Source organism: Callorhinus ursinus, unplaced genomic scaffold (genome assembly GCF_003265705.2).
Source record: "Callorhinus ursinus isolate GAN/ISIS: 27379988/994484 unplaced genomic scaffold, GSC_fseal_2.0 scaffold59, whole genome shotgun sequence".
In the NCBI taxonomy this organism is placed as follows: Eukaryota; Metazoa; Chordata; class Mammalia; order Carnivora; family Otariidae; genus Callorhinus; species Callorhinus ursinus.
In genome coordinates this window covers 8,550,740-8,575,016 of record NW_027397121.1, presented here as the reverse complement: position 1 = coordinate 8,575,016, position 24,277 = coordinate 8,550,740, and the positions used below count along the sequence as shown (strand labels likewise).

The following is a 24,277-nucleotide window of genomic DNA, read 5'->3' as shown; positions in this document are numbered from 1 at the left end:
TCACCTGTCACCCCAATGGCAGACACCGGGCCCACGCGCTGGCCACCGTGGAAGCCGTACAGGTTCATCTTGTACTTGTGGTCTGGCTGCAGGCCTGAGACGGTGACCCCACCCTCATAGCCCGGCACACGCACGGCCTTGGGCTGCCCGTCCCCGTTCTTGTACTGGACCAGGAAGTGGTCAAACTGGCCCTCGGGGACAGTCCAGGAGAGGTGCAGGGAGTCGGGAGTGGCGTCGGTCACGGTCAGCTCCCCCAGGCGGGGCTTGGTGGGAGGTTCTGAAGGTCCGTCTTCCTCTTCCCTTGGGACTGAAGAGAGATGTGAGAGAGAGAGTAAGACCTGGGGCGGGGGGCGGGGTGACCATGAGGACTTGCTCTCTTCTGGGCTCTCACAGCCACTTGGGGGAAGCAGATATGGTGCAGTTCTCCTCGCTCACCTGTCAGTGCCTCGATGTGGGCTGGACCCACTCGCTGCTGGCCGTGGAAACCATACAGGTTCACTAGGTATCTGTGCTCAGATTCCAGGCCAGAGAGGATGACGTCATTCCGGTCACCACCTATCCTGACTACTTGGGGTTGCCCGTCTCGGTCTGTGTAGTGGACCTCGAAGGAGTCAAAATCGCCCTCAGTCTTGGTCCAGGAGAGATGCAAAGTATCTGGTGTGGCTTCCTCCACAGTCACCTCCCCTAGGCGAGGCTCAGGCCCTGGAGTACTTGGGGCCTCAGCTTTGATATGTACCCTGGGGGCTGGTTCAGAGAGACAGGTAGAGATGGGTGATTGGTCTGTCTCCACAAGCCTCTCCAAGGACAGAGAAGGAGGGGAAGAGGTGAAGGCTAGAGGTCAGTAATAAAAAGGACCAACTATGGAACAGGGGCATTATGGTAAGTGTTAGAAACCAAGCACTGAGTACGTATTGTAGGATTCAGCTAAGTGAGAGGCTTACAAAGGCAAAAGTGTAAGGAAAGGAATTAGTGGCTGACAGAAGCTGGGATTGGGGGAATTGACTGCAAAGGGGCACGGGAAAACGAGTTGTGGGGTCAATGGAGATGTTTTACGTCTCACTTGTAATGGTTTCATGACTTACATATTTACCAAAACTCATTGTTCACATAAAATTGTCCGTGAATTATGCCTCAATAAGGCTACCCCCCCCCCCAAAGTAGGGAAGTAGGAAGCTCAGAACCCCCCTGGCTCGGTCAGAGCAGCAGAGCCGCAGCTGGAAGGAGGGCGGCGTGTTCTGGCCACAGCCTCACTCACCAGTCAAGGCGATGGTAGAGACGGGGCCCACGCGCTTGCCCTGGTGCAGCCCGTACAGGAACAGCTTATACCTGCGGGCTGGGTCCAGGCCCGAGACGCTGACCTCCCTGAGGCTGCCCTCCACGGGGACCACCTGGGGCTGCCCGGCCCTGTCCTTGTACTGGACCACAAAGGAGTCAAACTGGCCCTCAGGGACCGTCCACGCGAGGCTCACAGAGTCTGGTGTCACGCTGGTCACCTGTAGCTCCTCCCCAAGATGGGGCTTTGGGGGATGCTTTGTTCTAGCATCGTCCACACCACTCCAGGGCTCTGAGAGGGAGACAGAGAAGGGGCAGCTGAGCTGTTTCTGGTAGTATGGGTGACCTCAAAGGGCAGGACTGAGAGGTCTGGGGACAGGGCTTTGCCACGGCCGAGTCCTACAGGGCCAGTGCTATGGGACCGCGTGAGGAGAATAACTACCGTGAGGCAGCCCGCACGAGTGGCCACCTGCTTCCCTGGACTGGCTGGGTGCTCCTGCCGTGCCCGGGGGAGCTCCAGGAGCAGAGCCTGGCCCTGCACAGATGCTCTCACCTGTGGTACCTTCAGCAGTGAGGGGGCCGTGGCGCTTCTTGCCCAGGAGCCCATAAAGGAGGAATCTGTACTTGCGGCCAGTGTCCAGAGGGGTGATGGTGACCGAGCGCTCGTGGCCCTCCACAGGAACCACCCGGGGCCCATCCTTGTCCTTGAACTGGACCACAAAGGAGTCAAAGTGGCCCTCAGGGACTGTCCAGGAGAGGCGCAGAGAGTCCAGGGTGGGATCTGTCACCCACAGCTCCCCAAGGTGGGGTGGGGCCCCAAGGCTGGCGTCACCTTGGGCAGCTGACAAGAGAGGAAAGATTCTTGTGTTTATTTTTTTTCCAGAATGACTCTTTGACTGCTTCCTACTAGGACTGGAAAAACCCAGGACTGCCCAAATGATCAGTGCTTCTCCAAAATATTTCCATCACCCTCCCATCTCTGCCACCATCCCAACCGGCCCATGCCTCCCTCCACTTAGCCAATGTGACATCTCTGGGAAAAAAAGAATCCCTAGCTTCCTGCTTACCTTATTCCTCCTGCCGTCCAGACCCTTCCCACCTATTAGACACTATTTTCCTATCAGGGTGCAGCTTGGTTTACTCATTTCCTTTTACCAAGGAGCCTACCCTTTGTGATTTCTCTGGCCCTTGGGGAAATCTGAGGGTCCTGGGGACATCAGAGGGGGCACAGGATCCCTGATGAGTGTAGACAGCAGAGGAGAAAGCGGGATGTTATGATGGAGGTGGCCCTCATAGGGTCCGGGGGAGGAGTGGGGGCTGCCTACTTGGTGGGCGGGGGGGGGGGGGAGGGGAGCTCACTTGGGACAAAGAATCCGGTGTCTGCCCCAGAGCCATCCTGAGGCCTGAGAAGGAGCTGGCCTGCTGCCTTCTTGGCCAGGGAGGACGCTGACAGCATTGTTATTGCTAGAGTTTTCTGGCACCAGGGAGCCCCCAGGGGCAGGGGAGGGCCTGGGCTGAAAGCCAGGAAAGGGGCACAGCTGGGCTGGGCCCAAACGCGCCTGGCTGGGCAGCTAGCCCTGGGCTCCTCTGCTTCCCAGTTTCCGAGGCTCCGGGAAGAGGGCACAGGAGGAAAAGGGCCCTCTGGGGGAGGCAGAGAGGGCACCCAATGGGCCTGAGCCAGTAGGATAAGAAAGTGGGTGATGGCAAAACTCTCACCTCAGGAGGTGAGGGCTGCACAGGGCTGAGGGTGCAAGGCCCAGGCAGGCGGAAAGGGCTCCTGACTCCCTTCGCCCTCCCCCAGCACCCCCATCTCCCATGTCCCACCTTCCAGGAAGGGTCCTGAAGGGGCTTCCCCCATTCAATGGCAGTGGAAATTATGAGAAGAGAGGAAAAGTCAGTGGGGGACACAGACCCAGGACCTGGCCCTGCTTTCCTGGTTCTCATTTGCCTTGAACTGGGGCGGGCAGTGTGGCTTTTCAAACGTAACGGAAGAGGTGGACACAGGGAAGACCAGTAGAAGGAAAGAGACTAAGCAGTGTGAAGAGGGTGGGCAGGCTGCTGGGGGCCTGGAGGGCTCTCACCTGTCTTTGCCTCCACAGAGACTGGGCTGCGTCTCTTCCCACCTTGAAGCCCGTAGAGCAGGAACCTGTACTTCCTGCTGGGCTCCAGGCCGGGGACGGTGACCTCGTGCTGGTCTGCGGCCACGGGCACCACCCGGGGCTGTCCGTCCCTGTCCTTGTACTGGACCACGAAGGAGTCGAATTCACCCTCGGGGACCGTCCACGAGAGGGTCACAGAGTCCGGGCTCTGGTCCACCACTGTCAGCTTCCCCAGCCGTGGCTCTTCAGGGGACTCTGTGGCTGGGGCTGTGGGGAGGGGAGCTAGGACCCAGGAAAACATAGAACATGGCTGAGATCTTGGGCACGAGAACCCCCCCACCCTGAAGGGCTCCTGGGCTCCCAGGGCCTCAAGGGGGCCTTGAAATAAGATGAGACACAGTCACATCTATATTTTCCCTGCCTCTAACTGGAAGGTAGATTTCCTCGGGTGCTCACTGCTGTGCCAGTGTATCTGGGACCATTTTCGTGTCACCTTAGAATGACTGCACAGACTCCAAAATACCATTTACACTCATCCGTACTTCAGAATGTGTGTAGGTTATGACACATGCCCCTAAGTCTCGTTATTTAATGAACTGATAAAGAAGTTCCTGTATTACTAAATCATAAATTTGAATTAAAAATATTTGGTAGGGTGCCTGGATGGCTCAGTCGTTAAGCGTCTGCCTTCGGCTCAGGTCATGATCTCAGGGTCCTGGGATCAAGCCCCGCATCAGGCTCCCTGCTGGGCAGGAAGCCTGCTTCTCCCTCTCCCACTCCCCCTGCTTGCGTTCCTGCTCTCGCTGTGTCTCTCTCTGTCAAATAAATAAATAAAATCTTTAAACAAATATTTTGATAATTGAATATCAAATAAATTGGTTTCCTCTGTAACCCTATGCATTTATGTTATAGATTTTAAAGCCCTGCTCTGAGAGGGGTCCATGGGTTTCATCAGATACTGTGGCAGAAAAATGGCGGCAACCTGTCCCCAGGGACGCAAGAGTAAGGGCCACTTCCAGGAGAAAGGAAGGCTATAGCACTCAGGGCACTAAAGGCCTCTGAGAAGAGATTCAAGGGATGTGTGTCATTGAAGCCCAGCTAAAAAAGAACATCAGGGGAAGGTGGCGGCTGTGGCCAAGTCACAGCAGGGTTTTGAGAGAAAGGAGGGGAACAGCTGTGGACAATCAGGGGAGACAGACAGAGTCAGATTTAGGTCAGATGGAAGCAAGACATTCCTGCCTGAGGGAGAGGGCAGAATGGAGAGGAACTGGAGGGCAGGGAAGATTCTAGCCTGGGGAAGAAGCCAAGGGGTCAGGGAACAGACTATGGTGCCTGTGACCTCAAGAAGGACTTACAGAGGCCACCGAGGCAGGACCTGAGGGGGTTTGTGGGATGGGGGGATTCCGGGTAACCAGGGATGGGAACTGCCTCACCCCTGCTCACTCACCTGTCACAGCTACCACAGAGAGGGGGCCCACGCGCTGCCCATCATGTAGCCCATAGAAGTTCATCTTGTATTTGCATGCAGGCTCCAGGCCGGGGATGGTGACCTCCCTGAGGCTGCCCTCCACAGGGACCACCTGGGGCTGCCCGTCCCTGTCTTTGTACTGGACCACAAAGGAGTCAAATTCACCCTCAGGGACTGTCCATGTGAGGCCCACAGAGTTGGGGGTCACATCTGTCACTGTCAGCTCTCCCAGGCGTGGCTCCAGGGGCGGCTCTATGGCTGGAGTCTCTTCTGGTTGCGGAGCTGAGACAGAGATGGTGGGAGGCCGTTAGGAAAAGCCCCTTTCCCTTGTTAGTAACTATGTCTGTTGTTTTTGTGGTGCCCACGAGGAGGTTCCCGATGTAAAACTACACTGATGGGCAACATCTGTCTGGCCACAAGCCCTGGCTAAGTCCCCGCCAGGACTGGGGGCTGTGCTGGGGTTGGGGATGGGTGTCACTGAGACCCTGGGAAAGTGGCTGACCGTCCATCTGTAGATCAATGGTCCCCTCCTTCAGGACCGGCAGACTCGTGCTTGCCTGGCATCTTCCTTGGGTGCCTGGTCTGTGGCTCAAACTCATGAAGTTCAAAATCGAGCTCAGGGACTCCCCCCACACCTGCTCCGTCACGGCCTCCCCACCTCAGCAAAGCCACCACTTCACCCTGGGTGTCATCCCCGAGTCCCCTCACACCCTACATCTAGCCCATGAGTAAGGACTGTTGGCACGACCTTCAGAAGCTGCCCCCCCCGCCAGCTCCACTCCACTGGAGCCAGCTCCAAGCCCCGCCCATCTCCCTGGACTGCATGGGTCTCCTAAATCCTCCCCGTCCGCCCCACCCCTCCGATCCACTGTGAACACATTAGTCAGAGCCTGCTCCCCCAAGGACTTCCACCTCACTCAGGGCAAAAGCCAGGTCCTTACAGGGGCCTCTGAGGCCCCACATGATCATCTCCCACATAGCTCCCCCGACTGCAGACATTCCTGGCTTGTGCACAGAGGGTCGGGGCACTTTCCTCTGCCCGGACATTCCTCCCGAAGGCACACGTGCCTTGTTCTGTCCCTCCTCGGGTCTTCCCTCAGAGAGGCCCTTTCTCGCGTCCTTCCCACCCATTCACCGTCTCACCTGCTGGACTTTGCTTTTCTCCAGGTCTCGTTGTTACAGACGGTCCCACAGACAGATTTGTGCGGTCTGCTAGAAGTGTGCTCCCTGGGGAGGGGCTTTGCCTTGCTCGCTGCTGTGTCCCTGGCACCCAGCACACAGCGGGTGCCCCACAAACGGTCATTCAATTAATGAGTGGGTCTGCATGACTGGGCTGGGAAAGTCCCAGCTCGGGCCCCGGTGGGCCCCACCCCCCAACTCAGCTAAGTCTGGGGGGCACTCCTCACCCAGCTCGGGCCCCGGTGGGCCCCACCCCCCAACTCAGCTAAGTCTGGGGGGCACTCCTCAATAGTGACCAAACTTGGAAGGCAGTCCCAAGAAGTAAGACAGTGGCGGAGGTGGCTGGGTGGGTGTGGCTCCCAAGAGCTGTTTTCTCTGGCTTCTGTGGGAGCCTAAGACCAGGCTAGACAGACGAAACCCTGTTTGGGAGGCCTCAGAAAGACAGACCTGAGTCAGAGGGGAGGGCAGGGATGAAGGCAGCTGAGGGGGGCTAGGGGAGGCCGCCATGTCATCAAGTGTCTACGAGGGACCAGGTAGCAGGCCCGGCAGTGTCCCATGCTCCTTCTAGCTCTGCTCACTCTTGTCTCATCCACTTCCTGCTCACTTCCGCCCTCTCTGCACTTCTTCCCATGAGGAAGAGAAACTGTCCCACACCATCCAACAAACCTCGTTGTTGGGGCTTGGCTTAACTGGAAAACGTGGAGTTATCACTACCCCCGAACATGGCGCTATCCATGCTGCATTTGACGTAATCTTTCTTTACTTTAGAAATGTTTCTCACTGGCTGTATCCACCTCTTCCCGGCAATGGGAGAGTACGTGCTGCGGGCCGGGAACAGCCCCTGGGGCAGCTCAGCAGGCTCCAGCTACCCACCACCTGCCTGCTCTGACAATGAACATCATGCTCCATCCTGAAGCTGAGAACTAGGGAAGCCACAAACAGAACTCAGTCTGTCAAATGCCCAACTCCATTTTCTGTTACTGCACTGCCTCAGTCTGTGCCCAACACAGTCCATTCCTCCCTGGGGACCAGAGACAGGACCTCACAGAGCCCAGTGTGGCTGCCTGGGACAGACAGCAGATGGAAGGACACCCTAAGACAAACCTTGGCAGCATGTGCGGGCTTGGCACGAGCCTCCACCCTGCTACTTCGGGCCTGCAGGACAGTAACCCGGGGTGGCTTTCTCCTCTCCCTACTCTTAGTACTAATGGAGGAACAGAAAGAAATTAGGAGTAGAAGGTTCTGGAAACTAAGCCAGCCATGAGGTTGGGCTTTGTGGAAGTACAGGAACCATGCTCTGAAAACCTGTTTCTCTGCTTTTAAGTTTTTAATCTTTCCCCTTATAGTAAAAGGTGTGTCTTTGAGCGAAGGGTAAAGAGACGCCCCTTGCTGTGACCAAGCTGGGCAGGTCAGCAGGAGAGTCCCAAGTCCCAGAGGCCTGTCTCGGGTCTGGCCCCTGGTGCTGAGGCTCTGCAGAGGAGATCCCTGGGCTGGGTCCTTTGTGGTGCCAGATGGCCCCATACATGGGCCCAAGAGAGGGGATGGAAGGGATGTCCCTCTTTGCTATAAAGTCACTCACTGGATGAGCAGTAAAGAAACTTTCCAGCTACACTGCTGAAGAGGCTGATGTCTCATGCACTTCTGATCAGCTGAGCCCCAGCTGAGGAACCAGCCAAACGGGGGCAGAGCAGACTCCAGACTAAGGACAATTATCATCATCCTGTGGCAACGCTGACAGCATGTGCCCTCTGTGCCTGACCCTTTCTTAATGCTCCATGTCTGTTAACTCATTGAACCCTCACTACAGTTCTGTGGGATGGCTGTTACTATCCTCCGTTTACGCCTGAGGAAACAGAGGCACAGAAAGTTTAAAATTGCTCAGGTCACAAAGCTGGTTATAGCCTGGTCCCCAGGGAACTGTTCTTTCTGGGTCTCCCCCAAGCGGTGGGGGGGCCTCATGCTACCACTACAGAAGGGAGAGCCATGGCCACGGGGAAGCTGGGGCCCACTGGTGGGAGGAAAAGGAAGCAGGTCCCCGCCCCCACTCACCGGTCACGCCCACGGTGGACACGGGGCCCACGCGCTGTCCCCCGCGCAGGCCGTACAGGTGCATCTTGTACTTGCGCCCCGGCTCCAGGCCCCCGACGGTGACCTCACTCTCGTCACCCCTGACACGCACCACCTGGGGCCGCCCGTCCCTGTCCTTGTACTGGACAGTGAAGGAGTCGAAGTGGCCCTGGGGGACGGTCCAGGAGAGGCTCAGCGAGTCTGGGGAGGATCCTGTGACCGTCAGCTCCCCCAGGAGGGGCTCCTCGGGGGGTTCCGGGGCCTCCGTGCTGGGTTCTGTGGGGCTGGGGGTCTCCTCCACAACTTCCTGGGGGGCTGAGAGAAGACATGGGGGATACAGGTTTGTGGTGTGTCTTGCTTTGTTAGTTAATCATGACAATAAAGTACATTCAGCAAATAAAGTCCTCAGGCTGCAGTCTTTGGAGTTCCGGGAGCCTTTGTATTAGCTGTTCAGTAACTCGTGGGCGAGAGCTGAGACAGGCCCCTGGCCCCTGTCACGTACTGCTGGCAGGACCGCATTGGCAGCTTCTGTCGGGGGCGGGGTCTCCCCCCACATCTGAGAAAGGAGCTGAGGTGGGAAGAGAGGAAGTTCTGAGGAGTTTTCTACCGTGTCCACAGACAGGGCTGACCTCTAGAAATCGAGGGGGCAGTAAGGCCTCTTCCAGTCTGCCTTCCTCCCTTTCGGCTCCAGCACCTCCCCAGGGTTTCTCAGTGGCCCCCAGCCCACTTAGCAGGACACCAGACAGAATGTGCCCTGGCTAAGGCCTCCCTGGGCAGCCCCGCCCCTCCTTCCTCTTCAGACAAGGATGGAGAAAGCTGTGGGGGTGGAGGGGCTGGGAAGGGCTGCGCTCTTCCCTGGCTGCATCTAGAATCACAGCCCCGGGGGCACCTATCCACCGTCTGGCAACTCGGTCTTCGCTGAGGCTCCGTGGAGAAGGGAGACTGGCTTCTGTGTCCCACTCTCTGGGGGTACTACTGGAGTACTACTCAGGGGACAGGAGACGGTCTGGGGGTACTACTGGAGTACTACTCAGGGGACAGGAGACGGTCTGGGGGTACTACTGGAGTACTACTCAGGGGACGGGAGACGGTCTGGGGGTACTACTGGAGTACTACTCAGGGACAGGAGACTGAGAGGGAGCATGCAAGCGTGGGCAAGGTAGGGAGATGAGGACAAGGAAAGGACACCGGGAAGGGAGAGAGTCAGGGAGAAATAGCAGCTCGCTCCTGAACAGTGGTCCTGATGTGCCAGGCACTGTTCTAAGCATGTACGTTTGTACACTGACTGATTTAATTCTAATGACTCTGTGAAGCAGCTACCATTATCCTCATTGGACAGATGAGGAAGCTGAGGTTCAGAGAGGTTCAGTAATTTACACAAAGTCCCAAAGGTAGTAAATTGCAGAGCTAGGCTTAAAATCCAGGCAGTTGGATCCAGAGCCTGTGCTCCCAACCACAAGGCTACACAACCACAGAGATGGTGCTGACCAGGAGGAGCCTGGACGGGTGGAGGAATGAGGGGCAGTGGGAGGAATGAAATGGGGCCCTTTGCCCTGCTCCCAGTTGGCTAGGAGTCAGGGATTTGGGGGTCCAGGATGAGGCCTTTTCATGCCAGAAAGAAGCTGAGGGAAAAGAGGGACTCTTGTGCCTTGGATCTGTGGGCTCTGAGCCGAGCAGCAATGGTGGGAGGGTGCGGGCAGCTGGTGGCGGAAGCCGGAAATGACAGCAGCCTCAGCCAGGCCGCAGTAGGGGAAGGAACACAGTGGCTGAGGATATCTGTAGGGAGGACAGCCCGGGGTGGAGGTGTTCCAGATGTTTGGAATGGGGAAAACGGGACCTGTTCTTGGAGATGGAGAAGCAGGGCTGAGAGAAAGGCCAGGGGCTGGTGGCTGGATGAGAGGTCCTGGGATGTGGAGAAGTGGAGGGTAGAGGCTTGGTAGGCCTGGAGCCCAGAAGGAGAGGGTGGAGGGAGGTCTGAAGGAGCCCCTGGGCCAGGTCCTACTCAGAGGGAGGTCTGGGTGGCCTTGACTCACCTGTGGTGGCCACCACGGACACAGGTCCCACGCGCTGCCTGTCATGAAGCCCATAGAGGTTCATCTTATACTTCCGGTGGGTCTCCAGGCCTGGGATGGTGACCTCGTTCTCATCCCCCCCGACGGGCACCGCCTGGGGCTGGCCCTGCGCATCCTTGTACTGGACCACGAAGGAGTCGAAGGAGCCCTGGGTCACGGTCCAGGACAGGCGCAGGGAGTCTGGGTTTGCCTGAGTCACCCACAGCTCCCCCAGCAGGGGCTGCACTAGGGCCTCTGGGTTGAGGGACTCCGCTGTCTGCTCCGAGGCTGTGAATAAGAGGATCCAGTGAGGGCGGTACTGGCAGCCCCAGACTGGGGTTCTGGGTTTGGATGGGCCATCATACCCGGGGGGTCACTATTCAGTTAGCATCAATTAGGAGTGCTGACCTCCTGGGAAGTCTGGCACAGCCCAGGGTATGACACATCTTCTGGGCCTTGGGGAGCAGCTGAATGGGGTAGAAGGGCCCTAGCAGGAAGGGGGAGGCTGGTTCTCCCTCAGTCTGGGAGTGAGGCCAGGATTCGGAGTCAGCCATCACACTGGGAGGCCCCACCTGGCTCCTGGCTGAGGGCAAGTGTGGGGAAGGCTGGGAGGGGTCACATGGGGGCTTAGGTGGTTGCCACTTACCAGTGGTGCCATCGGCTGTGAGGGGGCCATGCCGCTTCTTGTTGGCCATCCCAAACAGAGTGAATCTGTACTTGTGGTTAGGCTCCAGTGAGGAGACAATGACTGAGCGCTCGGGCCCTTCCACGGGCATCACTTGGGGCTGTCCATCCCTGTCCCTATATTGGACTACGAAGGAGTCAAACTGGCCCTCAGGGACAGTCCAGGAGAGGTGCAGTGAGTCTGGGGTGGGATCTGTCACCCATAGCTTTCCGAGGCGGGGTTGAGTCGCTGGGCTGGGATCACTCTGAGGCACTGGGAAGAGGGGTAGAGAGAAAGGAGGAACACAGATGAAAGGAAAAGGGGGACTCCATCTCCCACATAGGGATGTTGTGTGAGGTTGTGCATGTTGTTCACTGCACAAAGGTGCATGGCTGAGGGAACACTGAGGGGCTGAAATGCAGCCACCCTCTGCTTGCCAAACTGTGTGCCCTGGCACAGAGCTATGCTCACCTAAGGAAGGGTGCCTTCTTCTAAAGGGCGCAGAAGCACCGTATGGACTAGTGTGGCCCTGACTCTGCAGCCTAGTGAGGCGCTTCGGAGAGAAGGGAGCCCAGCCAACTCTTTCTGTGTCTCCACAGCCAGGGAAGTCTCCCAGGGCGATCTCTACTGTTTCCAGGCCTAACTACGAGCTCGCTTCTCGTCCAAGAGAAGGAAGTACCATCTTTGGAGCTTTTGAATGCGGGAGAGCCTCCCACACCTTGCTCAGGGGCGGGGGGGGGGGCACCTCCTTCTCTCCCACCCTGTACCACCAACACTTCACTCCCCACCACTGTGCCCCCCCCCGCCCCCGCACCGGCATTTGCAGGAGCTCCTCCCCTTGGCTGCTAGCTCCCTCCAGCCTCTACCCTCCCTCCTTGCTCTCTAGTCCCAGCCCAGATTCCAGAAAGAGCCGTCTACACTGGTTGTAGCCATGTCCTCACCTCCATCACCCTCTCGATCGAGCTCCACCCCCCACTGGCAGCTCTCACCCGGGCCAGCAGTGACCTCGCCACTGTTAAGTCCTGTGGACTCACTCGTACGGAATCTGACATGTCTGACCGCGCCCTTCATTTTCGCATCCAGGACACCACTCTCCCTGGCTGTGCCCCTCTCCGTGAGTCACCCCCTCGGGCTACCCCGATGCTCCTCTTCCTCTGTCCATGCCCTGAGTGTCGGCTAGCGTCACTGCACCCCCCACACCCTCACCCTGGCTCCTGTCTCCCAGGTCCCCTCTTCAGGCCTTCTCTCTGCTCTCCAGACCTGGGAGGGCAGCAATGATCACCCCACGGCCCCGCCATTTTCTGCCTAAGTGCCCTCCCCCTCTCCGTGCCTGGACTCTCCTCATCTATAAACGGGCGCGCCTCACGCGGCTGCTGCAGCCAGTAAGTGTGCTGACACCCTTAGAAAATCTTGTTAGCAAGCGCTCCAAAGAGGTCTGTCTAAGCGTCCCAAGCGGGGCCTGTTCCTCACCTCTGCTGTTCCTTGCCTCAGGGCACGGCACTGTCTGCTCTAGACACGGGGGAGCGCCTGGGCCTCCTCATTGTCCTTCACCTGCCACATCCAGCCTCACTGCCTCCATCGCAGGCAGGCCAGCATCATTGCTTGCTGGCTCTTAACTCACTTCTCTAGCTACACTCTGCAGCAGCTTCAGTGTTATTTGTAAGGTAAGTATCAAATCATGTCACTCCCACTTACAACCCTCACATGAGCTCCAAGCTCCTCAGTCAGACACACACAAGCGCAGTCCCCTCAGCTCCCCAGGCGCCCTGCTCTCCATCCAGAGGAAACAGACAGATTCTCCTCCAGGGCCACACTCTCTCCTGCCTCACTCTCCATGGCTCCCTCTGTCCGCACTGCCCTCCTCAACCTCTCTGCCTGACCCACCACTATTTTCCCTTCAGGATTCATCTCAGGCCCCACTGCCTCCAGGAAGCCTTCTTGGAGTTCCCAAAGCACTGGGAGGACCTCCTTCAAGACCATGCAGAGGGCAGGGGTAGGGGTTGGTGTGACTGTTCTCACTCACGGATCTTGGCTTCAGCCACCAGGGGGCCATGCCTCTTCTTGCCCAGGAGCCCATATAGCAGGAATTTGTACTTGCGGCCAAGGTCCAGGTTGGTGATGAGGGCTGAGCGCTGGGATCCTTCCACAGGTACCACCTGGGGCCCATCCCTGTCCTTGTACTGGATCACGAAGGAGTCGAATTCGCCCTCGGGGACCGTCCAGTGCAGGAGCAGGGAGTTGGACGTCATGTCAGTGACTATCAGCTGGCCCAGGCGTGGCAGGGCCGAGGGCTTCCCAAGCTTTGCCCCATCCTTGTCTGGAATGTGGGGGCAAAAGTAAAGCAGGTGAACTCAACCGTTGCCTCATCTCTGGTCTCCTTCCCTCTCCTCAGCCCACTGGATCCCTCCTTCCTGGACAGCTCCGTTGCTCAAAGCCTCCCCTTCCTCCCCTCCCAGGCCTCTGTGAGCAGCCCTCTCTGTTCTGCAGTGAGAGCTCTAGCCCTTCCCTTGCGCTGGCCTCCCCACGCCTCGCAAACAGTCCAGTCCCTCTCCACATCAAGAGCTTTGGGGGAGTTTCAGGTCCCCCCTGGCTCTTCCTGAGTCAGAACCTCCTCACTGCTGCTCTGGAGCAGCTGAAGACTCCTCCGCCCACGTGGACTTTTCTCTTCCTCGCTACCCGCTCTCCTAGCGCTGAGCCTGACCTGGAGTGGCCGGCAGAGCCGCTACCCGAGTCCCATAAAGAGGGACCGGGAGGGAAATTGAGTGCCTCACGGGTTCCACCAACCTCACCCATCTCTGAAGCCCTGCTGGCTCGGAGCTCCCTATGCTAAGGCACCTCCATCCCCAGCAGAAACGGGGTGGTGGGACCATGCAGCGCTATCCACTGCAGGCCAGCCTCCCAGGGTGGGGGGGGGGCCACTGTCCTAGCCTGCCCAGGGAGGGGGTGCTGGGGCTGCGGGGAAGGGAAGGGGAAGAGGGGGCTAAGAGCCAGTACCCTCAGGGCTAGAGGCCTTGCCACGCCTACCTGCAGAGATCTATGAGTGCCCAGGAATTGGGGAGGACACAGGGCAAAGAAAGCTGCAGGTGGAAAGCCAGAAGCCTACGGCCTGTCTCTCTGACTCCCTGCCCCACCCTCTGACTTATCTCCTCCCATCCTCTTTTCCCCTTCATTGTTCTAAGACTCCCTCCAATCCTCTTTCCTCTGAGCCTTCTACTCCAACCTTCTCTCTCCTTGTTTGCTCTTACCACTGCAACCCAACACGGGGCGCAGCCCTTCCTTCCCCACCCCACCTCTGAAGCCCGGATGGCCCAGCCCCTCCCCCATCCTCAGGACACTGAGCTGAGCAGAGCGCAGGCTATACCCATAATGCCTTGGTAGATGAGAGGGGCAGAGGGCACGCCCTCCGGGGGGACCCCGCGGAGTGACAGCTCATAGGGGGCTCCAGAAGGGGGTGAGGGCACCAGAGCCTGGCGGACGTCCCCTGGCAAGAGTTCCTCGTGCGCTCCTGGCCCCTCGTGCACCCGAAGGCGCAGCTGGAAGTGGGCAAACGTGTCAGGCTGAGCTGTCCAAGCGACGCGGAGCTTCCCTGTCTTGTCTCTGCCCAGCACCCTCAACTCTCCCAGCTCCTGGGGGCGCTGCTGCAGTTCGGGGGCCCGGGCCCCTTGAGTCGTGGAAGGGCCTGAGGGAGGAGGCTCATCAGTGGCCCCCAAGAGGCCCGAGGGAGAGGACCCTGGGAAAGGGCAGGGTGAAAAAATAGGAGAGTCGAGAATGAGAGCAAGAAAGGAAATCCCAGCCCCCAGGTTCTGCCTTCTAGCCTTGAGGAACCTACAGACCCTCCCTCTCTGCTCCTGAGTCTGTTCCCTGGGCCACCTCATCCTCCCAACAGTCTGCCCAGTCTTCCCAGCACCCCTGCCCACCACATTTTTGAACAGACAGGCCTGCGGGCAATAACCTAAAGAAATGAAGCTGGCCATCCCTCCCCTCACAAGGCTCCTATGACCTCCAACCCCCACAGACTGCCGCGGCCCTCCCTAAGCACACCCCCCCCCCACCCCGTGGTCGTGACTTCCATTAGTGCCGCGGGTGAGAAGCCTGGAAGAAAGGGGGAGAGGTGCTGTTAGGGAAGGCAGATGCGAGGGAAGAGTGGGTAGTGAAGAGAGAGGGAAGAGAGAGAGTGTATGTGTGGGTACATCCAGCTCAGGTGGCATCTGGGCCCTAGGGGGGAAGAACAGGTCCACAGCCCTCCCCAGGGCAGCCAGAGAGCACCCCTCCCCCGAGCCCAGCATCGCTCCTGTGGAAGAGACAAGCATGAAGTGGTTTCATCCCTCACAGACACAAGCTGCCTGACGGCTTCAAGGCCACCCCCATCCAGTTCTGATGTGTCCCTTTGAGGTCAAGGCCAAATTGTGGAAAAGAGTAACCACTGACCACAGCCTTCAGCCACCCTCACCGCAGTGAGTCAGAGTGGGGAAGTGACGGTGTCACTCGGCTGCCCCACTCACACTGCTCCAGTGAGTTTTTGTAGACCCGCTTCCTCCCCCCAAATGCCCCTTCCGTTGCCCAGGACGGCAATCCTGGTAAAGTGTCCGGGGAACCCTGAAGACCGGCTTAGTGGTGGGGTCCCCTGGAGGCTGGACCGGGTAGTGCTTGAAGGCCGAGGGGTGTGGCGGGGGTGGGGTGGCGGGCTGAGCAGTGAGGCGGTGGGCGGAACTCTTGGATGCGGACTCCAGCGGCAGGCGAGGCTGGGCAGGGGATGGGTGGTCCCGCGGCCCCAGCCCATGCTACCTGTGGTGGTGATGAAGGCGTAGGACTTGGAGGTCTGCCCTGCCCGTACCCCGTGGACCTCCACGTGGTAGGTGGTGCCGGGCCTGAGGTCAGGTAGGCTGACGGTGCGCGTGGTGCCGGGCACGGTCAGCTCCCCGCCGGGGCCCTCTGCCGGCGGCTGGGGCCGCCAGCGCAGCACCACGCGCTCGAAGTGGCCGCGGAGCCCGTCAAGGGACACGAGTAGTGCGCCGTCGGCGGAACTGCCCAGCACCTCGGGCTTGGGGTGGCGGGGCGCGGCCACCCGGTCGACGCCTTCGGGCGAGAGGCCGTGGATGCCCTGGTTGGAGTCCCGCTTCCAGGTGCCCGGGTCGGGGCTGGCGGTGGGGTGGGGGCGACGGGGCGACGGGGCGGGGGAGCCGACGGGGGCGGCAGCTGCCCGGCGCCGCTGCAAGTATTCGTGGATGTGGCGCGCCACCGACGCGTAGGTCTGGTTGGCCCGCAGGGGGTAGCCATGAGCCCTCAGGTGGCGCTCCAGGTCTTGCACGGTGCCGCGGAAGCGGCCCAGCTCGCCCGTCAGGTTGCCCCACGCCCGCCGAGGGGGCTGCGGCAGGCTAGGCCCAGGCTGAGGCTCCTCCTCCCCCTCCTCGGCGGGCCGCGAGGGCCGAGCCGGGCGCGCGGGGCGCGGGGGCCGCTGGGCCGGAGCCGGCCGGGGACGGGGTTGGGGGGGCGGGGCGGGGGGGCGCACCTCCGGGTAACTGTAGTGGCCTGGTGCTGCCGGGGGCAAAAGGGGGGGGGGGGGGGGGAGAGCAGGTCAGTGGCAGCCCCCCCCTGCCGCGCCCCTGCGCTCCTCCCCACGGCAGCCCCGCCCTCGGTCCCTCCCGCCGGAGCCAGAGGCCTCTTGCCTGTGCCCCAGCCCCACCTGGAAAGAGAACCAGAGAAAGGAGTCAGTGTCCCAGGAGCCCCTCCCCGCTCGCCCTCCAAGCCCGCCACTGTTGGAACCCTAAAAAGGAGAGAGAAGCCAGCAGGTGGGGCCCTGTGTCTGAAGGAGAGAAAGGGGAGTGGGAGGAGAGAATGTGAGCTACTGCGAGGTGGGCGTCCCCCTGTCACAGGAAAAGAAAATAAATATCCATCTGTTAAGAGACCTTGAGGATTAGTGGAAAATCACTGCTCTGAGACCTAACTCCCCCAAACCCCAATCTACAGCCCACAGGACTGCTGATGTCTGATCTGCCTAATTCCAGTCCCTACCAGGGCTGACCACTGGCTGTGAGCACCGGGCTGTCCCCGTGCCTGTTCCAAGCACCGCCCCATCTGGGTGGGTCAGACAGCCTCTCCTATTTACCCCCTCTCTCCAGGGGGCAGCTCCTCCGGTGGTCCAACCTGCAGGCTTCCCCCAGGACTCCAGCCCCCCAGGGCTCTGTCTTCCCAGGGCCTCGGTTGCACAGCAAGGCCCCAGCAGGTGCTTTACCACACACCCTGCCAAGGTGCATTCAGAGGAGCCTGGGAACCCTAGACATGGGCTCCCAAGGAAGGGGCTGCTACACAAAGAAACCGGGCCCTTTGCTAAGCCCTGGCCAGCCTTACCTGTGTTGGCCCTGACAGAAGCCGGATAGCTTACTGCCCGGCCCTGCTCTGCCGTGACGGTCACTACATATTCCACGCCTGGCATCAGGTCGGTCAGCACCGTCCCGTCCGCCTCAGAGGGCACCTCCAGCCGCACCCTCTGGTTGCCAGCGCTGACGTAGGACACGACGAACCGGTCCACCTCAGCCTGGGGTCGCAGCCAGCTGAGCTCCAGTGTGGTTGGTGTCACAGCCACCACTCGGAGGTCTTGTGGGCCATCGATCACTAGCCAGGTGAGAGGGAAGAGGGATCAGGTGGGAGTCTGGTCCTTCAGTCACCAGCTTTTCCTCTAAGAGCTTTGTCTTCACCCCAGCCCTCACTTCTGCCTTCCCAGCCACCCCCCTCAAATCCAGCTCTCCAACCAGGACCCTGCCCACAGCCCCAGCTCTCACTGGTGGTGATGGTCTTGGAGGCAGGAGGGCCCCAGCTAGTCCCTCGAAGGGCGCGGACCGTGACCTGGTATTCCTGCCCGGGTGCCAGTCCTCTCTGGTCATAGGCTGAGGCAGAGCTGGGTACCCGTGCTGTGAATGGGGGGCTCACCCCCTCTGTCTGCAAGAAAGAGAGCGCCAAGTGGATCAGGGCTGGTGCTCTCACCCCCGCTGCTCAGTCTCCCTTATCTCCTCTTTCTCCAGTTCCAGGCACTGCCCACATGGAACTGTGTAGAGCTTGGAGTACAGCTGGAGGGTATGGCTGGTGGCAGCAGACATGTCTAAGAGGTTTAGTCTGTACCAGACGCCGGTCAAGGCAACTTACATATATGAACTCACTTAATCCTCAAAAGAACCTTAGGAGGGAGGTCATGTTATTATTCCCATTGGACAGATGAAGAAACCGAGGTACAAGGTCACCAACACCAAGAATGGGGCAGGGATTCCAACCCCCCAGGCCGTGTGACCTCACAGCCCCCTCTCACAGGAACTACCTTTTTAGCTGGTTCATCAGCTTTCTGCCAGAATCTACCCAGCACATGGCAGGATCCTCCCTCTGGCTTTCCCCAGGCAACCCTGCCTACCCTGCCTCCCAAGCTCACTCCTGTCATAAGGGATGAAGTAACTGAGGGACGCACCTTCCCAGTCTCACTTCCTCCTTACAGCATCTGCCCCGGCCTAAGCCTCCCCACAGACACCTGCCCCTGGCTGGGTAATGTGGCTGTGACTCTTGTCTTGACATTTCCCTTTAGGCACTTTTCTTGTCTCCTGAGCACGGCTGTAGGCCCCTCAAAAACAAAGCCTATCTGCTCTAAGCTTCACAAAGATGTTTCCCAGTTTCATACCTGGTATCATGCTTGGCATGAGGAAAGATATGTCTCCTGTCCTCAGCTCATGTTCTAGTAGCTAAATGTATGGCCACATCTTAAGGTGAATTGGATCCGTACCCAAATCTCTCGCTGTACGTGCCTGTGAGCAAACAACCCCCCTCCAAGTGCACATTGAAGGTATTATGATTATCCGTGGTGACCCCACAGGAACTAGGCCAGCCTCGGCAGGGTCTCCTTGGAGGGCCCGCCACTGGGGAAACAGGAGGAATGGACATCTATGAGCAGTCTAACTGCCCCGACTTTCACTGGCCTGTCTAGCTAGGACAGCTAATAAGGACGCTCTGTTCTGCTTAGCTATGTTGGCCGTGATGGGGACACCTCCATTCAGCCAAGTAGGATTGGAAATTTCAAAAGGTACTCTCCTAAACCAAGAAAATTGTGGGGAAATCAACACAGTAAATACCAAAGTATAAAACCAGATGAGAGGCCACGTGGAGATTTCTGGGTTGAGGATGAAATAAAGCTTTGTCAGAGTTTTGTTGGCCAGAAAGTTTTCCTGGGCACACAGGCCCCCTCTTCATCTCCTGCTCACCCCACCCTAGGATATTCCAGCCTAGGAGCCCTTGGGTGGGCCTCAGCTGAAGGCCTGTGAAGTCCTCATCCTTGCCAGAACTTTCTCTTTTTCCAGTCCCCCCAACCCAACCCGACACACATACACACCTCCCCAACTCCCCCCAACCCCCCCCACCCACCCCTTGGGTGCTCCCTGATGATGTCTGGTCCTTCCAGTGAGACAAGCCCATCTTGAGTTCTCCTTCTCCCTTCAGACCACCTACATGAGCCTTTGAAACACCTCTTACTCCCTCCTAAGACCCATTTGGGAACAGTCCCCTCAAAGTCCCACATCTCTCATCTGTCTGGTCTGAGACAGGCTCTCTAGGCCGATGCTGGCAACCCTTGCTGATTGCTCGGCCGCTTCACTGATTGTCCTTGGCGAGTTTCTAACCCTGTTCTCCGTACCAACCTCATGGCTCTGGCGGGGGGGGGGGGCGGGGAGGGGCACCATCTTGGTTGGATCCTGGAGCTTACCTCCCCAACCTCCCCCTTTCAGACCAGACCCAAACACAAACTTTTCTAAGGCCATGAGGTCTTGTGTCCCAGTGAAAACAGGGCATAGCCCAGGTTCTAGGCTGCAGAATATACCCAGACAAAGAGTGCCTGACCCTCCTCCTCTTCAAGGGCTCACCTCCCTCAGTTACTTCTTGCTTCCTCTCATATCCAGAGAGCAACCAGCCTTTTGCAAAATAACAACATTCCTTGAGTTAGTGGTCCTCAGGCTTGGGGTACAACAGAATCCCCTGGAGGGCTTGTTATAGCGCAGGTTACTGGGCTCCAGCTGCAGTAGATCTGAGGCTGGAGTCTGACAGTCTGCCTGTGTAACAAGTTTCCAGGTGATGCTCAAGCTGCAGGTCCAGGGAATACGGTTTGAGAACCACTGAGTCAGAGTAGCAATGCCACGTATACAGGGAGAAGGAGGAATGTTCCTCTTGCGAGTACTGAGGATCATTCCAGTGACTAGGTGTGTCCCTTTGCCAGGAACAGCACAGCGCTGGGCTTTGAGACAGAAGTGCTTCTGGAAAAGGGAAGGGGGTAAAGGGGAGATAGGCTTCTAAGAAGATGGCAGTGCCAGAGGACAGCCAGCTACCAATACACTCTGTGCCAAGCAGAGATGGACAGAGAGCGCTGGCTAGGGCAGGGGCCCAGCCATGGAAAGCTTAGAAAGCAGCTGGAGGCCAGTAGCACAGGCTAATGTGCAGTCCAAGAGAGGTGTCTGGGGGCCAATTTTACAGGAGCCTTTTCCACACCCGGGTTCAAAGAGAACCCAGAACGTGACAGAGGCTCATAACCAGAGATGAGCTGAGCCGGGCAGAGGCCAGCTCGACCCCACCTGGTCCCTGGTGAGGGAGGAAGCCTAGAGCTTCAGCTGGAAAGACGCACCTCTTGAAAACACCCAACGGTGGGTTCATATTTACTAAGAGCAGAGGACCACGCTGCTGCCTTGCAAGCTCTTTCTATCTCAAGTGTTTATTTTAATTCTTCTTTCCCTGAAGTTCTTAGGGAAGTTCCTTTTAAAAGTCCCATCCTCTCAAGATCAGCACTATGTCAATAATATACACACAGAAGAGAGTGGGAGAAACACTTAAAAATGTTAACAGTGCTTGTTTTAGTGTGAAGCAGCCAAGAATTATTTGTTTTTTTTCCTCTAGTTGCCAAATTCTTGTCTTGTGATTAAATTATTTTTATAACAAAAACAATTTTTTCTTTTTTTTTAAGCAGAAGGAAAAAACCCAAGCTATATGGGTTGTGCTGCAAAGTAGGAATTTCTGCCTCTGCTTCCCCCAGCCAGTGAGGAGAGACAGAGCCTGGTAGGGGTCTGGTCTTGGGGCTCTAATAAGAAGACTTAGAATGACCAGGCCAATTAGGATGGGGATGGCAGCCAGCACCTCTGAGCTGTCCCTTCTGTTCTAAAGCCCTCCTAGGGTTTAGGCCCTGGGAGTTATTTATTTTTCCAGAGTTTTGGAGATTAGGGTAAATGGCCTATTCACCCAGGGTGTTTGCATGAAGATGCAGGAAAACATGAGTTAGACAGTAGAAATGTCAAATGATTTGGAGCTGGGACGCCAAACATCATAAAAGCCCAATCTGCATAAAAGGGGGTCTCTAGTGAGAGGCCACAAGGTTTTGTCCTTCAGGTGCCCCAAATATTTTGAGAGCGAGTTGGAAGGAGACAGAAAGAATGCTTTGCAGTGCACTGATGACACGGAGGCGGGAGAACCAGTTCACAGACTCAAATTATTGCAACAGCCTAGCAGCTTGGCCCAAACCAAAAAAGATAACACTGAACAGAGCCACATGCAAAGGGCTATATTTAGGCTAAAAAAGTGTATATAGTTGAATGTCATCTTTTTTCCTTCTTTCTCTTTTCCTTGTTTACATTTTCTAAAGTTTCTATACTGAGCCTACATAACTTTTATAATAAAAGTTATTTTAAAAACAAACATGATCAAAACAGTTGACAGGGGGCGCCTGGGTGGCTCAGTCGTTAAGCGTCTGCCTTCGGCTCAGGTCACGGCCCCAGGGTCCTGGGATCGAGCCCCACATCGGGCTCCCTGCTCCGCGGGAAGCCTGCTTCTCCCTCTCCCACTCCCCCTGCTTGTGTTCCCTCTCTCGCTGCCTCTCTCTCTCTGCCAAATAAATAAATAAAATCTTAAAAAAAAAAAAACCCCAAAAACAGATGACAGTTTTTGTGACCACAAGTTAATATACATCAGCTCTGAGAAAATTGCCGGGCTATCCAGAGTTAGCCAGGAGAACTACAGGACTCCTCCCTGCCTTCACATTTTAGGGGCAAATGCAAAAACCACGAGGCACTAGAGGAGGGAACCCAGGAAGTGAAGAAGTCAGAGAACAAAGCCTTAGGGAAAAGGGGTGAAGAAACCAGGGGGTTTGGCCTGGAGAGAATGAAGAGAGCGGTGATGGCTGATGTCTCCAAATACCTGAAAGCCTGTGGTGGAAGCTGCTGGGAAAGCAAAGGCAACATGCTGACGCTGGGCCAACGGATGGATGTAGAATGGGGCAGATTTAGGTTCAGCAACAACAGAAAGAACTACCTACCGGTGATGACCAACAATGGACTGGACAGCCTCAGGAAGTCCTGAGCTCACTGTCACCAGAGGTAGTCCCAGCAGCAGTGACCTGAGGCTTCAGAGGCCTTCTGGACCCAGTGTGGGGTAGGATGGGAAGGCCTTTATGGCAGCTTCAGGAACCTAGCCAGTGTGGACTCAACCACTGACTACCTGGAACTCTCTGCTTGAGGCGAGCACTCCCTCCCCTGAGTCGCACCCCCTCAGCCCCCTCAGCCCACTCCTGTAGCTTAGCTCTCACCGTGGGAATGAACTGAATTTCATAGGCATCCACCGTGCCAGGAGCCCGGGTCCACTCTGTCCGAACCGTTGTCTCCTCCAAGAGGTGCATCCTCATGCCCTCAATGGCTGGCACCTCTGCCCAGGAGAATGAGATATGGGAAGGTGGTTAGTCCGAGGCAGCCCCCCACCCCCTACCCCTATCATCAAAGGCCCCCCCTACTCAGAGCCACTCCCTAAGATCAATCTCTGTTCCCGCTTCTCTCTGGAGGTGGTGCAAAACTGGCAGAGGCCTGAACAGGCCCTGGGGGCTCATTCACCTTCCCCCTGCCCATCTCCAGAAACACAGAATCTCCCTAAAAGCAACTAAAGGAGCCGCCAACCTGCTCATCAGAAATCTGAAAGCGGGGCCTGCCTGCAAGCATGCCCCTCGTGGTTCTGCTGTCCCTGGTGGACACCTGCCCTCAGCTTCTACGACTGCCCCCCCCCCACTCCCCTGCCCAATAATTGACCTCCTTCACTCTTCCCCCAGGTCCCTGGGCTCCTAGGCCTCAAGCTCAGGCCTTCCCACTGGCTCTGGTTCCCAGTCCCTGAACCTGCGTGCTCACCTTCCCCGCAGTCTTCCCCTGCATAACCATCTTGACAGACGCAGCTGCCCTCACGACACTCTCCCCTGCCACGGCAGTCCCCAGGGCACGTCTGAGTGGCGCAGTCGGGTCCTCGAAAGCCCTCCACGCATACACACTGGCCCGCGCGGCACAGTTCCCGGGGCCCACAGCCCCCAGGGCAGGCGCTGGCTGGAGGCTCTTCCCGCCCACAGTCCTCGCCGCCGTAGCCCACGTGGCACACGCACACGCCCTGCACACAGCGCCCGCGGCCCCGGCAGTCGGCGGGGCAGGTGCGGGTGGCGCAGGAGGGGCCGGTGTAGCCTGAGTCACACACGCAGCGCCCGCCCTCACAGCGGCCGCGCTGGTGGCAGTTGGAGGGGCAGGTACGGAGGCTGCAGTCCTCGCCTGCATAGCCCTCCCAACAGGTGCACACGCCGTTCTGGCACACGCCGTGCTGGCTGCAGTCTAGCGGGCACCGCCTTACGCTGCAGTCCTCGCCCGAGTAGCCATCGTCACACACGCAGCGCCCGTCCCGGCACTGGCCGCGCCCGTGGCAACCTCCCGGGCAGCTGCGCGCGCCACAGTCCTCTCCCTCGTAGCCCGCGTTGCACACGCACACGCCATCCTCGCAGCGCCCGCGCCCGCGGCAGTCCCCAGGGCACCGACGGCTCCCGCAGTCCTCGCCCGCGAAGCCGGGGTTGCACACGCAGCGGCCGTCCACGCAGCGCCCTTGCCCACGACAGTCGCCAGGGCAGGCGCGCGTGCCGCAGTCCCGGCCTGTGTACCCGGGCCAACACACGCAGCGACCACTCTCGCAACGGCCCCGGCCGCGACAGTCCCCGGGACAGGTGCGCACGCCGCAGTCCTCGCCGCTGTAGCCCGCGTTGCACACGCACACGCCGTTCTCGCAGCGCCCGCGGCCCCGACAGTCGCGGGGGCAGGCGCGCGAGCCGCAGTCGGGCCCCGTGTACCCGGGCCAGCACACGCAGCGCCCGTCCTCGCAGCGCCCCCTCTGGCTGCAGTCCCCTGGGCAGCTGCGCACTCCGCAATCGTCCCCGCTGTAGCCGGCGTCGCAGATGCATTCGCCATCCTCGCAGCGCCCGCGGCCCCGGCAGTCTCGCGGGCACGTGCGGGTGCTGCAGTCGTCGCCCGCGTACCCGGGCCAGCACACGCAGCGGCCGTCCACGCAGCGCCCGCCCTCGCCACAGTCCCACCGGCAGCTCCGCGAGCCGCAGTCGTCGCCCGTGTAGCCAGGGTCGCACACGCAGCGCCCGTCCTCGCAGCGCCCCCTCTGGCTGCAG

At 58.6% G+C, this 24,277-nt stretch overlaps 1 protein-coding gene across 1 annotated transcript in view; it reads right to left on the bottom strand.

The window, feature by feature from the left end:
* Positions 1-24,277, bottom strand: part of TNXB (tenascin XB) — a 41,704-nt gene that overhangs the window by 7,698 nt on the left and 9,729 nt on the right. Inside the window, 16 exon segments of the mRNA XM_073884836.1 lie at positions 1-307; positions 436-744; positions 1,256-1,564; positions 1,826-2,113; positions 3,354-3,653; positions 4,819-5,121; positions 8,068-8,400; positions 10,119-10,424; positions 10,783-11,073; positions 12,824-13,117; positions 14,162-14,530; positions 15,586-16,335; positions 17,149-17,412; positions 17,580-17,736; positions 22,391-22,506; positions 22,977-24,277. The exon segment at positions 1-307 is cut by the window's left edge and continues 4 nt beyond it; the exon segment at positions 22,977-24,277 is cut by the window's right edge and continues 409 nt beyond it. Coding sequence (XP_073740937.1) covers positions 1-307; positions 436-744; positions 1,256-1,564; positions 1,826-2,113; positions 3,354-3,653; positions 4,819-5,121; positions 8,068-8,400; positions 10,119-10,424; positions 10,783-11,073; positions 12,824-13,117; positions 14,162-14,530; positions 15,586-16,335; positions 17,149-17,412; positions 17,580-17,736; positions 22,391-22,506; positions 22,977-24,277 — 5,997 coding nt within the window.